Genomic DNA, 12,875 nt, shown 5'->3' with positions numbered 1-12,875 from the left:
TGCAAGAGGAAAAAGAGCAGAATATAACTAACAATAACAACAGTCTGCCACTTAAAAATATCAACAGATGGGATGGCACAGAAATCAGGCGATGACGCCCGCTTCTGTTCAGGGAGCGGGGACGCGTTAACCATCTTTACCACCCATTCAGTTTGAAAAGCTTGGAAAGGGCCCGCGAGCTACGCTCTCTTCTCTCTGAGTGACAAGCGCGAACAGGCAAGTGCATGGCTCCGCCCCACCCGCAGTGGCAGCGCTGAGGGAGCCCTTGGCAGCATTTGCCTGGGAGCTGAGGCGGACAGATAAAGGCGGCGGCGGGAGGAGGGGCTCGCTTGGTTACGCATTGCGGCTGGAGAGAACCTGAAGCCGCCGCTTGGCGAGGGAAGCTGGTCGCTTGCTGCTGCTGCGTGTTTTTGGCGTGGAACGGGGGAAGGAGCCGGTGGCTTGCAAGGGGTCTGAGGTCGCCAGCCAGCCAGCCAGGGAAGAGTTTATTGCTCGGGTGAAGCGAAGTGCCGCTCCGCCTGCAGGGGCTGGGAGAGAAAGAGGCGAAGTGGGCGGAGTGTAACCCTCGCTGCCGCCGCTGTTGCTTGCTACCTATTCATTCAAGTCAGTCACCTAAAATGGCTGGAGAGAAGAGAAGGTGGAGGAGACGGAGGAGGTGAGGCGGCAGCAGCAGCAGCCGCCCCCGCTTCGGCCCACCTCTCCCACCACCAAAACAGCTTCGAGGTCTCCGCCGCCGCCACTGAAAGGCGAGCGCTCTCGTCGTAGCAGGACTTCCGCGGCGTTATTGTGAAGCTGAACTCTCCCTTGCGTCTTCATTTAAACACACAACACACGGGTATATTAAATGAGACATTATTTCTCTCGAGTCTGCGCTTTCCACCTTTGAGCCATGACGACCGGCCAAGACGAGAGCTCCGTCAGGGTGGCTGTCAGGTAAGGCGTTGTTTTGCGTCGGGTTCAAGGTGCTGCGGGGAGGCTCGGAGAGCAGATTCCGGTTACTTCCTTGCTGCTGGCCGCTCTTAACCAGAGGCTGGGGGGGAACCGAGGGGGAGGTGGGAATTAGGGCAATGAGGCCGGGGTGGGAGTTGGGAACATGGCAGCGGCAGAGCGGGGTGACTCTTGGAGGCAGGCCTGAGAGAAGGGGTAAGAGGAAAAACGTCGGTCTTCTGCCTGCAGACCGTGGTCACGTTGCGCACTGTCTTGCTGAACGGTTGGTTCGCAGGTACTTTGTGCAACATGAAGCTGCATGTTCTTAACTAACGGCCTGGAAGTTGACCGCCAGGTTTTGAAGGAAAGATACTCTCCTTGAGCAAGGAGAATCAAGGAGCATCGCCCTAGGTAGACATTCATAGGAAATATATGCTTGGAAGAGTGCGATTTTCTTCCGAAGAACGGAGGGCTTGGATGCTGGATGGATCAGGCTCCCTCCTCTATCGACTTCAGCTGCTGGTGTTTTTTGGGTTTTTTTTAACCCAGAACAGGGGTTGCAGCTGTTGTATAAAGGAATTTGGTTTCCTTCAGATACTACTGCTGCATATTTAATCACTAGTGTTTAATGATGCATCAACTGTGGCTGAGAAATTGGGGTGTGTGTGCTACTTTATGTGTATTGCTTTATGCTCCAATAGTATTACTTGTGTAAATGGGGATGGCAACCCAGATTTTGGGCCTGGTCTGTGACCGATCAATATATTCCTGTCATGGATGTAAACATCAAGTGATTTGTGCAGACAATACATGCAGTCTTATGTTTAATTTATTCTATTGTGCGTGGTGCGCTGAATTCCATTCCAGAGACTGTTATGCTGTGTCCAGGCTGGTATTGTTATAGTCTTGAGTTAGTTAATTGGGCTACTTGGATGGGCTACTTGTGGTTGCAAAAAGTAGCAGGGAGTGAATACATGAGTGTCTTGCTCATGGATGGAAAATTGCAACATCATTCTACTGCACTAAAAAATTAATGAAGCATTTATAGTGGAACCTGCGTATGAGCTCAGCTTGTGCCAACAATTTTCTGCCTTCCTCCTTCATCTCCAAAGTTACAAAAGAAGTTTCTCTGGGGTGTTACTTTTTCACTGGGAGTTCTCAAACAGATGAAATTGAGAAACATTTAATTAAGTGCTAATACTCCACTTCAGAGTTAGTGCCTAGTACTGCCATGGTTACCTGAAGAAGGGAGTGATCCAGCCATTTCTGTGTGTATGTAGATAAGTCTTTCTCACACATTTACTCACTATGAGGGACTTCAGTATGATATAGTAAGGTAGCAATCTTATGCATAAGCCTTCCTGTGTTATACTGAGGTCCTTCACAGAGAGTAAAGATGTCCCCAAGCTGTGTAGGACTACAACTCCCAGCAGCCCCCTTCCATAAACAAGACATTCATGTGTCCATATCAGGAGAGCACCACATACTTAGCTGGGAATAAGTCACATTGAATTCACCTATACACATTTATAGGATTGCACAGTAACTAAACTTCAACTTACCATGTATAGGATTTGAGAAAGGACTAGATGGTCCAAGCATAACACCATCAAAGCCAAATAGACCTTTCCTTTCTTCTTGCATCTTCCAAGTATATGAAAACTGTCAATGGAAAAAGCTGGGTTCCAGATATTATAGATGTCTTCGTTCCTTACTGGAATAAAAGCTTTCAGAGGGTTGGAAGAAACATTCCTGCCTAAACACTTGTGGTGTCATGTCAGCTGGTACAGCCATTGTGTTGCCCCCTCCCAATGCTCATATGACATTGCGTGGTATGATGCCATTCTAGTGCAGCATTTTATACATCCTAAGCACTTTCTCTTTTCATGCAGTCTTAGTAGAAATAGCAACACATTTACAAGATACATAGAGCTTGCCTTTATCTGTGTTTCAACTATGAAATAATGATCCTGAGGAATGAATGAAATGAATTCTTTCTGATGATATATTATGTCGCAGCTGGAACATCATGCTACAAAAGAGATTTAGTTTTCACTGTTGATCTGCAGAACTGTATCATGTATGGAGCATTCACAAGGCTGTAAAAATGCCTGGTGTGATGGATGCAGAAGGACTGTTGTGATTAAGTTACTGACATATAGATAATGCTTGTATTGCAAGGGAGTTTGGCAGTGCTTCTAGTGTATGAAAAGGCAACGCCCAGTGAACAGTGAGATGAAACTCAGTGAATTCTGTAAGGGCTTCTTATTTTTCAAAGTGATGATGTCACACCTATCCCTGCGTTTATCTTCGTCCCCACAAAGGGTGGTAGTGACCCTGTAATTGGGCAGTAGTCATCTAAAAGAAATGCATCATATTGGTATTATAGATGCTGTTTTATGACTTTAAAATTAGTATTGGACTTCCACAGGCTGTACTTACTATCTATTTCCTTGTGGTGGAAGGTGTTAATGGGCTACAGATAGAAATGATTAGAAGCCCAGTCCTGAATATTGGTGCTAGTATATGTGTCTAAAGTCCCTCCAGTGTCAGCACTAATTGTGACATGGTATACCATTATCCCAAAATTGGGCTGAACTACTGCTTATGCCTTTACCTTATATATTTATATCTATACAGTTTGCATAAATGCTTTTGTAATGGCTTATGACTCTTTTATTTAGAAATGTTTTCTGAAAAGAGAAAGTTAGAATCAGACAGAGCCATCTCCCTAGGGAAGGAGTTCCAAAAATAAGGAGCCACTTCTGAAAAGGCTGGCATCTGGCCAGCCTGTTCTGTGCTTCAACATATAATGGAGATTTTAAAGGGCTTCTTCAGATTTTACCATCTGAGTAGGGCCATATTGGAAGTGGCACTTGTTCAGATAATCTGCTTACTGGATACAATGAGTTTGCACCAATCCGTTGGTTGTAAGAAGAGTACAGTGTATATTTAACGAAGGAAATAACAATCTATTCCCTTGAGATGATGGCCTGGGTTCAGAGAAACATACAACTAGTTTACTCAGCCTGGAGGACTTTCATTGTGTTTCTCCTCACATGCCGTATGGCAAATAGTTTTTGAGTAACTAAGGTGGGAATTTAAAAATAAATAAATGCTTGTAATATAACATGGACTGCCATTCAAATAAAACGTTCCAGTAGGCTTGTGAATGTTTGCATTTTTGCAGTAATGCTTAAAACCTTTCATTGGAAAAACAATGCCTTTTGAATATTTTGGAAGGGCGGCTGTCTCAGACATGTAATTGTTATAAGAAATGAGACTAAAACAATAATTCAGCGTTCTTAATATAAACTTAGAAGATATGACTTCAACATGGCAACTGTGCCAGGTCAATGACAAGGGATACATTTAATGATCTCTGTGCTGCTACTACTGCTAGATTTGGAGCAGTATATCTAGACTGCAATCCAAAGAGCTCCATTTGGCATATCTTGCACATGGCAATTAGGAATGCTAACTTTTTTTAACGTGCCCCTTTGTCATGCTATATCAGTACATCTGGACTCCACACTTCAAGAAGGACGCAGATAAGCTGGAGCGTGTTCAGAGGAGGGCAACGAGGATGATCAGGGGTCTGGAAACAAAGCCCTATGAGGAGAGACTGAAAGAACTGGGCATATTTAGCCTGGAGTAGAGAAGATTGAGGGGAGACCTGATAACACTCTTCAAATACTTGAAAGGTTGTCACACAGAGGAGGGCCAGGATCTCTTCTCGATCCTCCCAGAGTGCAGGACACGGAATAATGGGCTCTAGTTACAGGAAGCCAGATTCCAGCTGGACATCAGGAAAAACTTCCTGACTGTTAGAGCAGTACGACAATGGAACCAATTACCCAGGGAGATTGTGGGTTCTCCCACTCTAGAGGCATTCAAAAGGCAGCTGGACAACCATTTGTCAGGTATGCTTTATGGTAGATTCCTGCATTGAGCAGGGGATTGGACTTGATGGCCTTGTAGGCCCCTTCTAACTCTACTATTCTATGATTCTGTTCTTGAAACTCCCAAGTTTCAAAAGCATCTTGCTACACATACAAGTGTGTTGCAAGTCTTCTTCTTTTTTGATGGGGAGGGGAAGCATGATGATGATGATGTGAGAGAGATCTATGTAATTGGCATTACACAAGTGCTTTCAACATTCAAAAACATACCGATGCGTTATGACTCCACATAACACAAAGAAGTGACTGTTGCACCACTGTGGATGTGTGTGAAAGAGGCCTTGATCACATAGAATGTTATCCTACATAGAGTAGCTTCATTGAAATGAGTGAGGCTTGGGTTAATCACAATGATCCTAAGTCCCATTCGTTTCAATGGGTCTAGTCTATGTAGGACTAACCTTGGTTGCTACCCAGAGTTCACTGGATTTCTAGAAGCTTTGAGATAAAATCAAACGGGGTTCTACGATATAACAATTGAATCAGAACTTCAATAAAACACTTTTAGACTTGCAAACCCAATGAACCTTGATTTTTTATATATATAATGCCCTGAAAAAGATATTCCTTGTTAGTTTGTTACAGAAAAATAGTCATGTGGCACAAGCTTTCATGGACTACAGGAAAAATTGTTATACTTAGCAGATGGTAAGTGTATTTACTTTGTTTTAAAGGACATCTTCAGTCTGCTAATTATAAATACATACTGACTTTCTTTTTAGTGTATGACCCACCAAAATAATCCATCAAGCTACCATTACACTCTAAACACCTGGATAACATTGTAATACTTTATTATAATTAACTGGGAATATATACATGATCAAAGACACAGAGGAAATAGCAAACTATTTAGATGAAGCTTTGGCTCATCAAGTCATCAGTTTAAGTTACTCTCCTACGTTAGAGAATGACAACAGTGAATGAAAATTGTTCTCAGGAGTTGGACATTAGTTGCTCAGATTATTTGCCAAAAGCCTTTCAGGGCTTTTATGCTTCACTCAACAGGAATATCTAGCACATTGTTCACTACCCCATAATTATGCATAGTATTCTGGAATAATTAGTGTGCAAGATGATAGCTTAAGGGTTGCAATAATTGGAAAGGCTGGAACATTTTCCATGATACTAAATCGTTTTAGGATCGCATGGTAATTGTTGCATGCACTGTTCTGGGATTAAAAAAAAACCTATTTACTGATACTTAAATTATACATCAACATAGATTTGTATAAATAGAAAGATTCTATTGGCCAAAGTTGCTGCAGGTGAACCCTGTACTTGTGTTTTCTATTTAATTCAATCAGCTACTTTATTTACTTTATTTCAGTCCTCTTGTCTAACAAAGAGCAAGCTCAAGGAGAGCTCACAAGCAGAAGTGCATCTGCGTGCTGTAACTTGCAAGATAAATGGCCCGGTTTTAGAGCTGCACACTCCTACACATTAAAACATGTTATTCTCACTTTTAAAAAAATTATAAACAAGCTCTCCTTGTGATTTTGACAATGAGAAAGATACATTTCTACATCTTCACAGTGTCTGCTACTCATTTGACAAAGAGAATATATTGTTAACGTAATTGTTCTGAGATTGAGGAATTTTAAGACAATATCTACATCATTTGGCAGTAAGTACTACAAATAGAAAGAATTTGTTCATGAATTCAAATGGATTATCTTCCAATTGAAAGTTTGGTTTTTCAATACAAGACTGTCCATTCTCTTGACCATATCTAAAGATGATCAAATTTTAACCTTTCTGGATGAGGAATGACTGCTTACTTTCTCTAATAAATGTATTTCTATATCTTCATCAGAGTATTCAAGCAGTATTCCCTTTTCTCTTCCTGTTATTATCTCACCTGCTCCCTATTCTTCCCCTCCGGTTTGCATTACATTTGCCCCATTGGATTTTAAACTCAACATCCCCATCTGTTCATTGCTTCTTGCATCTTAATTGGCACATTACCTCTCCCCTTAAACATCATATTTAACAGTAGAAATTATTTATTGACCTGTTGGAGTTAGGCATCTGAAATACTGATAGCGGGAAGTAAAAGGATCGGTAATATAGCTGGGTAATTATAGGGTTCTGCGGTCACACTGTACAAGTACATAATTCAGAATTGCGTTTACTAGTTTGTCAATCTCTGCTTTCTTTTCTTAAAGCAAGTCTCTTGAATGAAGACAAGCTTGAAAATGTGTGAATAATGTCCAAAGAAATCTTAGAAATTGAAAGGATAGGCTGAGCAGGATTTTTCAATGCGTTACTTCCTTTCTAGTAAATTATACAAGCTGCTTGTTTTCTGAAATGTATACCCAGTTCCACCAATCTCAGATTGGAGGTAACAGTGGAGTTATGGATGAGGGCAGGTGACTTAGCTGGTGTTGGGAAGTGGTTGCACTCTTTTCTCTGTACTGGGAGAGGTACAGAACTCCATACGTCTCCGAGCAAAATGGTGGGGTTGGATGGGGCGATGACATCAGTGGATATGACCACTTGTTGTCATCCAGCCTGTAGGAGCAATTTGCTTCCCACCCCAACATTCTGCACCACTGCTCTACAGGGATAGGGACATAAATGTTTTAAATAAATAGTCTGGAGTGCACTTGGGGTCACTGGAGTCCCAAGTGGTCTCAGGGGCAAAGAGCACATGACCAGCTTGGGCTGGTATAACAACTGCTTCCATTCCTGGACCGAAATAGCCTTGCCACAGTGATCCATGTTTTATTGCAATGTGCTTTATTTATGTGGGGCTGCACTTGAGATTGGTTTGGAAGCTACAGCTAGTGCAGAATGCATTAGCACAGAGTGCTAATGTAATAAAAATAATGCTATGGCTAGGTTGCTTAGTGGAGCTTCCTACTGTGCACATATGTCTCCTGTGCTGAAAGCTTTGCATGGGCTGACAATTAGCTACCAAGCCATGTTCAAGATGTTATTGTTGGTTCATAAGGGCCTAAACAGCCCAGAGTCAGGTTATCTAAAAGACAACCTTCTCTGGTATAGACCGACCCATTCTTTACATTCTGAAGAGGAGGCCTTGCTTAATGGAGTACCATGGCCTAATGGTGTTTACATGGTCGTGGTGGGGAGAAGGGCCTTCTCCATTGAGCCACCTGCCTTTGAGATCAGGTAGATTCCTAATATGGAGTGTTTCCACAACTAAAGACCCTTCTTTGGCTTAGACATTTTCTTGACTGCTACATTGTCAACTACCCTTGTTTATTTTAATGAGATGTTTTATTGTTTTATTAGTGTTTATTCATTCTTCATTGTATTTTATCATTTTACTTTATGAACTGCTTTGTTTTTGTGTGTGTTTTTAAAACAAAGCACTATATATTTTTCTGAAATAAAAAAAAGGAAATTCACATTTATAATTTTCTTGATTCAGATTGCAAGATTTTTACTTTAAAGATAAGCTAAGTTTTCCTCAAAACATGTTCTCTATATTTGCTGTTCTGCATCTCCCTGAAATGTTGGCAAAACTTGCTGGTAACCTCAGAATAACAGTGTGCTTTAGTAGGGGCTGCATTTGAGTAGGGGCTGCATTTGAGATTGGTTTAGTAGTGGTCTGGTAGTACACATCTACTAGTGTAAAAATAGCTGGGCTAGGCTACAATAGGCAATATGGGTAATGAGACATTTGTACTTACATTTATGTGTTGGGAGTGAAAGCCATGCCTTCCTACAATCCCTACCAGCTAAACACAAATATGGATACAAGAGCAAATGGTTCTGAATAATAAATAATCTGAACAGTGGACTTTGGTACATGCATAAGGAATCTCTGGTCATTTTTAGATGAGCTGGGTCAGTTGATTGTAGAAAACTCCCTTAGCTGGAGGTATTTGGGTTCAAAGGTCTTCAGTAGTTCTATGGTATGGATATGTCATAGGGACACCTTTGCTGTCTTCTTAAATTATTTAATATCTGCTTATAATTCTGCTTATTTATTTATGCTTATAGCACTTTATATCCTCGAGGTGAGTGCACAGAGTAAGAAATATATACACTATAACTTTATATGAACAGTCCAATATTTCATAATTAGAAGACTTTTTTTTAACCTTCTCTCCTTCCAACTGTGCTATTCAGCATGTTTCCCTTAATTTAATTTTATAAAAGCTGTGTTGACCTTAGAATCTAGAATTCTTCCAGGCATTGATGTAAATCTGTTGAATGAAACTGAGTTACCACAGCATGAATGACTGTGGAAATAGATTTCAAGGATGTCGCCATGGCAATGACATTAAACAAGGGAAGCCTGCATATATGGAAGTTAGCAAAGAGGCCCTTAGACTATGGATGTTTGCAAAGGATAGTGCTTTTAAAATATCTCTTGATTCTATAGAGAGGGGTCCAGTTTTTACTGTGTTTTTAACGTTATTAAAAACATTAAAAACAGTTTTTAAAGTTTTTACCGTTCGCAATCTTTGTGATTCCTTTGCCTGTTATCTTGTCTCCATCCCCAAGGCTCAGTAGAAGTTTAGAAGTGCTGTATACGCCTCTATGGATACTTCAAATCAGCATGTTTTGGACTGGTTTTGTCAGTCTTTGTAGTCTCTGTGTTTTGCACATTTAGAAAAAAATGCTGAACACGAGCATTCAGAAAGGGATGTGATTGTTTTCTAAGTGAGCAGTGATTGTTGAAATTCATACCAATTCAATAGGAATGGTTGATCAGGCAATAGACTTCATTGTGATCTGAAAGTAGTATCGTTGGGTTAATATTAAAGTTTTTGGTTTGTGGCAAAGTTTTTGTAGCTGCTAAATTCTGTTCAGTGATAAGGCTGATATTGCTGATTTTTTTTGGGGGGGGGAATACAATTTATATATTTGTAGATTATCAATATCTTCCCTATACTATAATGCCATTAATACTTATTGCTTATATACACTTGAATTAATTTTGTAGGAGAAAATTAATCTGTGATTTTAATTACATGTAGTTTTATATTAAATGCTCTCAAAATGAGTAGCTCTCCTTTCGAAACTTAGCTACTCTGGCATTATGTGAAGAATATATAAACTGCAACTCAGAATTCCTGAATGGTAGCGCCATGTATTGGCAGCCCTTTTATAGAACTCACTATAAGATCATTAAAAACTGGCTTGATAGAATTCCTACTTTAAGACTTACTTTGAGTAACACAGTGGTTCCTATTGTGAGGTAGTCCCTCCTTCTGTAATCTCTGTGTGTTTTCTGACTGGTTCAGGAGGCAGAATACCAATCTCCGTCTTGCTTACACAGCTAAGGAGGTCCATGAAGTTATTTTTCCGATTAGGGAAAAATTATATCAAATAAGAGCTTTTCAACTAGAAATGAGCACGTATTCTCAATCTATCTCTCATGTGTTTTGTAGAATAGTTCATAACAAGGCAGGAAATTTGTGTTTCAGTAATCAAATCTAGCAAACATATGATAGTGACTAGACAAAAGGTGTGTTACATATTGTATCTTGTCCTGTCTCCAAGATCCTGAGGACCAAGCTATACATGATGCTCAGTTGCATAATTCTTTTAATCCAAGGGATGTTTATTAGTCTGACCAACTTTCCAAAATGGAACATTTGCATTCTTAATTCAGTAGATTAGGAAGGAAATCAAGAACTCTAAAGCATTAGGCCTCTTATCCTTGACTTGGTCCTTGACTCTCCATATCCCATTGAACAGTTACAAAAATCTTGTGACAGTCATTTGCATAAATAAGTGATGCAACAGCAAAACCTGATACTACCAGAAAAAAGGATTATTATTACTGCTTTTTTTATGATCTTATCATGCACTGCAGCAGCAGGAATAGCGGGTGAGTGTGCAATTTCAGTTTGGGAGCAAGCTTAAAGAGTTCGAATAGAGTCTGAAGAGACTGCACAGAAAAAAAGTCCTATAATGCCCTGGTTGGGGAATGCTGGGAGTTGTAGGACTTTTTTTCCTGTCTAAACATGAATAGGATTGTGCGCTAAAAGAATATATCAAAATATTGATCAATTGATCAAAATTAACGTACTTAAATTGTCAAATCAAAACTGAGAGACAAATTTAAAGAGATCTCCATCATGTAAGGTTCCTAACATCAGCTGAGGTATGATATTTCCTATGAGGTATGATACTTCCCACCCCCTCTGAAGTGCTGTTGAGGGACAGGTAAAATCACCTGCTTAGCAGAAATGCAACGTGGTGGCGAAGATTGCCTCCGGTGTCCTCCCATCCTGCATTGGATACTTGGCAGTCTCAGTTCGGAGACTGCTGGATATCCACATAGGATTGGGCCCTTAATGAATTGAAAACAAGATTTTGGCTTGTTCTATGCATGTTTAGGCAGAAAAGAACCCTACAGCTCCCAGTATCCCTCCAGCCAGCATGGCTGGAGTATGTTGGAAATAAATAAATAAATAAATAAATTGTAGGACTTATTTCTGTCTAAACATGCATAATATTGTGGCCTTTATGTTTCAATTATGTCAGCATTTTCCTTGAGTTCTTTTAATTATGTATTTCTAGAACTGAGTCCATTTCTTCACAAGAGCTTAACAGGGTAGATAGCCAAATTAGGTGGTGAGGGTACTTCCTGGTTCCTGCAGAAAGCATGATAGAGCCATGGGTGTTCCAGACCCTAGGCAGAAGTCTGAAGCTAAAGGAAGTATCCCGTGGGAGAAGCTTTGCTGTGGTGCTAGGGTTGCCCTCAAATAATACTGGTTAATGGGGAAAGCCACCATCGCTCCTGCCCTTGGTTCCAAATTACACCATCATGAAATTAAAAAATGTAAGCTGCCATCTACCCTGTGGCATTATTGTCATCACAGAATAGTTGACTGCGGACAAATAGGTGGTCAGTTGACCTGTATGCCAGCCATTTAAATTGTATTGAAATATGAAAGTTCACCTTCTTCAAGAGATTAGAAGGTACAAAGTGGGAAAAATGAATACCAGTTGGGCAAATTTGGCTTGTGCCAGAGTATCAGTTCTGAACACTTTTGAGCTTTACATGACTTTCTGAAAAGTGGATCCAAAGGAAGATATCAAATATGGATCAGCAGCCTTGTTAGGAATGAACTTTTTGAGGCATTAGACTGTTTCATCAGATGCATGAGATGGACACTATTCTGACAAAGTGGTCTTCAGTCTGGTCATATTGCATCATCATTCCCATAAGGCTACTCTGCTTCAAAGGATATTTCTACCAGAAGCTGCCTGCATATTATGGGACTTTGAACATTATTACCGAAGTACCACTGCCACGACACAGGCTCTGAACAACAGGCCCAGCTGCGGACACTCCCTGCTCAAGCCAAGCACCACCGCTTGATACGACTGAGGCAAGGGACAAACACTGCCTTTCTCCAAACTATGTGGAGAAAGGGGTTAAATGGAGAAGGATTTCAATAATAAAATAATGCGCTGTGAATTATATGTGCTGTGGTGAATTATTGTCAGAGTGGGTGCTAAATGTATAAACTTCAAATGATAAATGCCAAACAGACACGTGGGATTTTTGTGGTAGTTAAAACAAAATAATTAAAAATTATTTTAAAAGTTCACAAGCCTTGTTTCAAAATAAAACATTTAAAAACCTTTTTGAAACCTCTCATCCAATCCTTTCACCCATTCACATACACACTTTCCAGTCACACACACACATTCACTCTTGAATTTTATTATCAGTATTGTTTATTTTACACAAACTGTCTATCTGCACACCCCACTCAAAAGACACCACTCTCTATACTGAACCTCAAACTCTCCAGAACCAAAGTACTCTACACACCAAGAGCTAACATACAGAGCTGACCCAGAGAGAGCTAAAGCACAAAAGGCTAAGACTCTAAGAGAACCAAAAAGTCTCTGTCATTCCCTTATATATCACTCCTCCCGCCTCCTAAAACATTCTAACTCCACCCACTCAGGTCAACATTCTAAGCACCACAGACTTACCAATGCCAGACATACATTAGGGAACTGACTTGTGGGGTGTAACGCCAC

The 12,875-nt window shown here is 40.6% G+C and overlaps 1 protein-coding gene across 7 annotated transcripts in view; it reads left to right on the top strand.

Moving 5' to 3' along the window:
* The first annotated feature begins 590 nt into the window (after positions 1-590).
* KIF21A (kinesin family member 21A) overlaps positions 591-12,875 on the top strand; it is a 105,920-nt gene continuing 93,635 nt past the window's right edge. For 4 of the 7 annotated variants that reach the window (XM_063134130.1, XM_063134128.1, XM_063134132.1 and 1 more), the window contains exon 1: positions 592-933. In XM_063134130.1, coding sequence (XP_062990200.1) covers positions 890-933 — 44 coding nt within the window. In that variant the 5' untranslated portion in view covers positions 592-889. Of the gene's footprint in view, positions 934-12,875 lie in introns of all 7 variants that reach the window. The other 3 variants (XM_063134133.1, XM_063134131.1, XM_063134127.1) reach the window with 1 other exon arrangement.

The sequence above is a fragment of the Elgaria multicarinata genome, chromosome 9 (genome assembly GCF_023053635.1).
Source record: "Elgaria multicarinata webbii isolate HBS135686 ecotype San Diego chromosome 9, rElgMul1.1.pri, whole genome shotgun sequence".
Lineage (NCBI taxonomy): Eukaryota > Metazoa > Chordata > Lepidosauria > Squamata > Anguidae > Elgaria > Elgaria multicarinata.
Note: the sequence above shows the minus strand (reverse complement) of the source record. Positions and strands in the feature narration are given on the sequence as shown.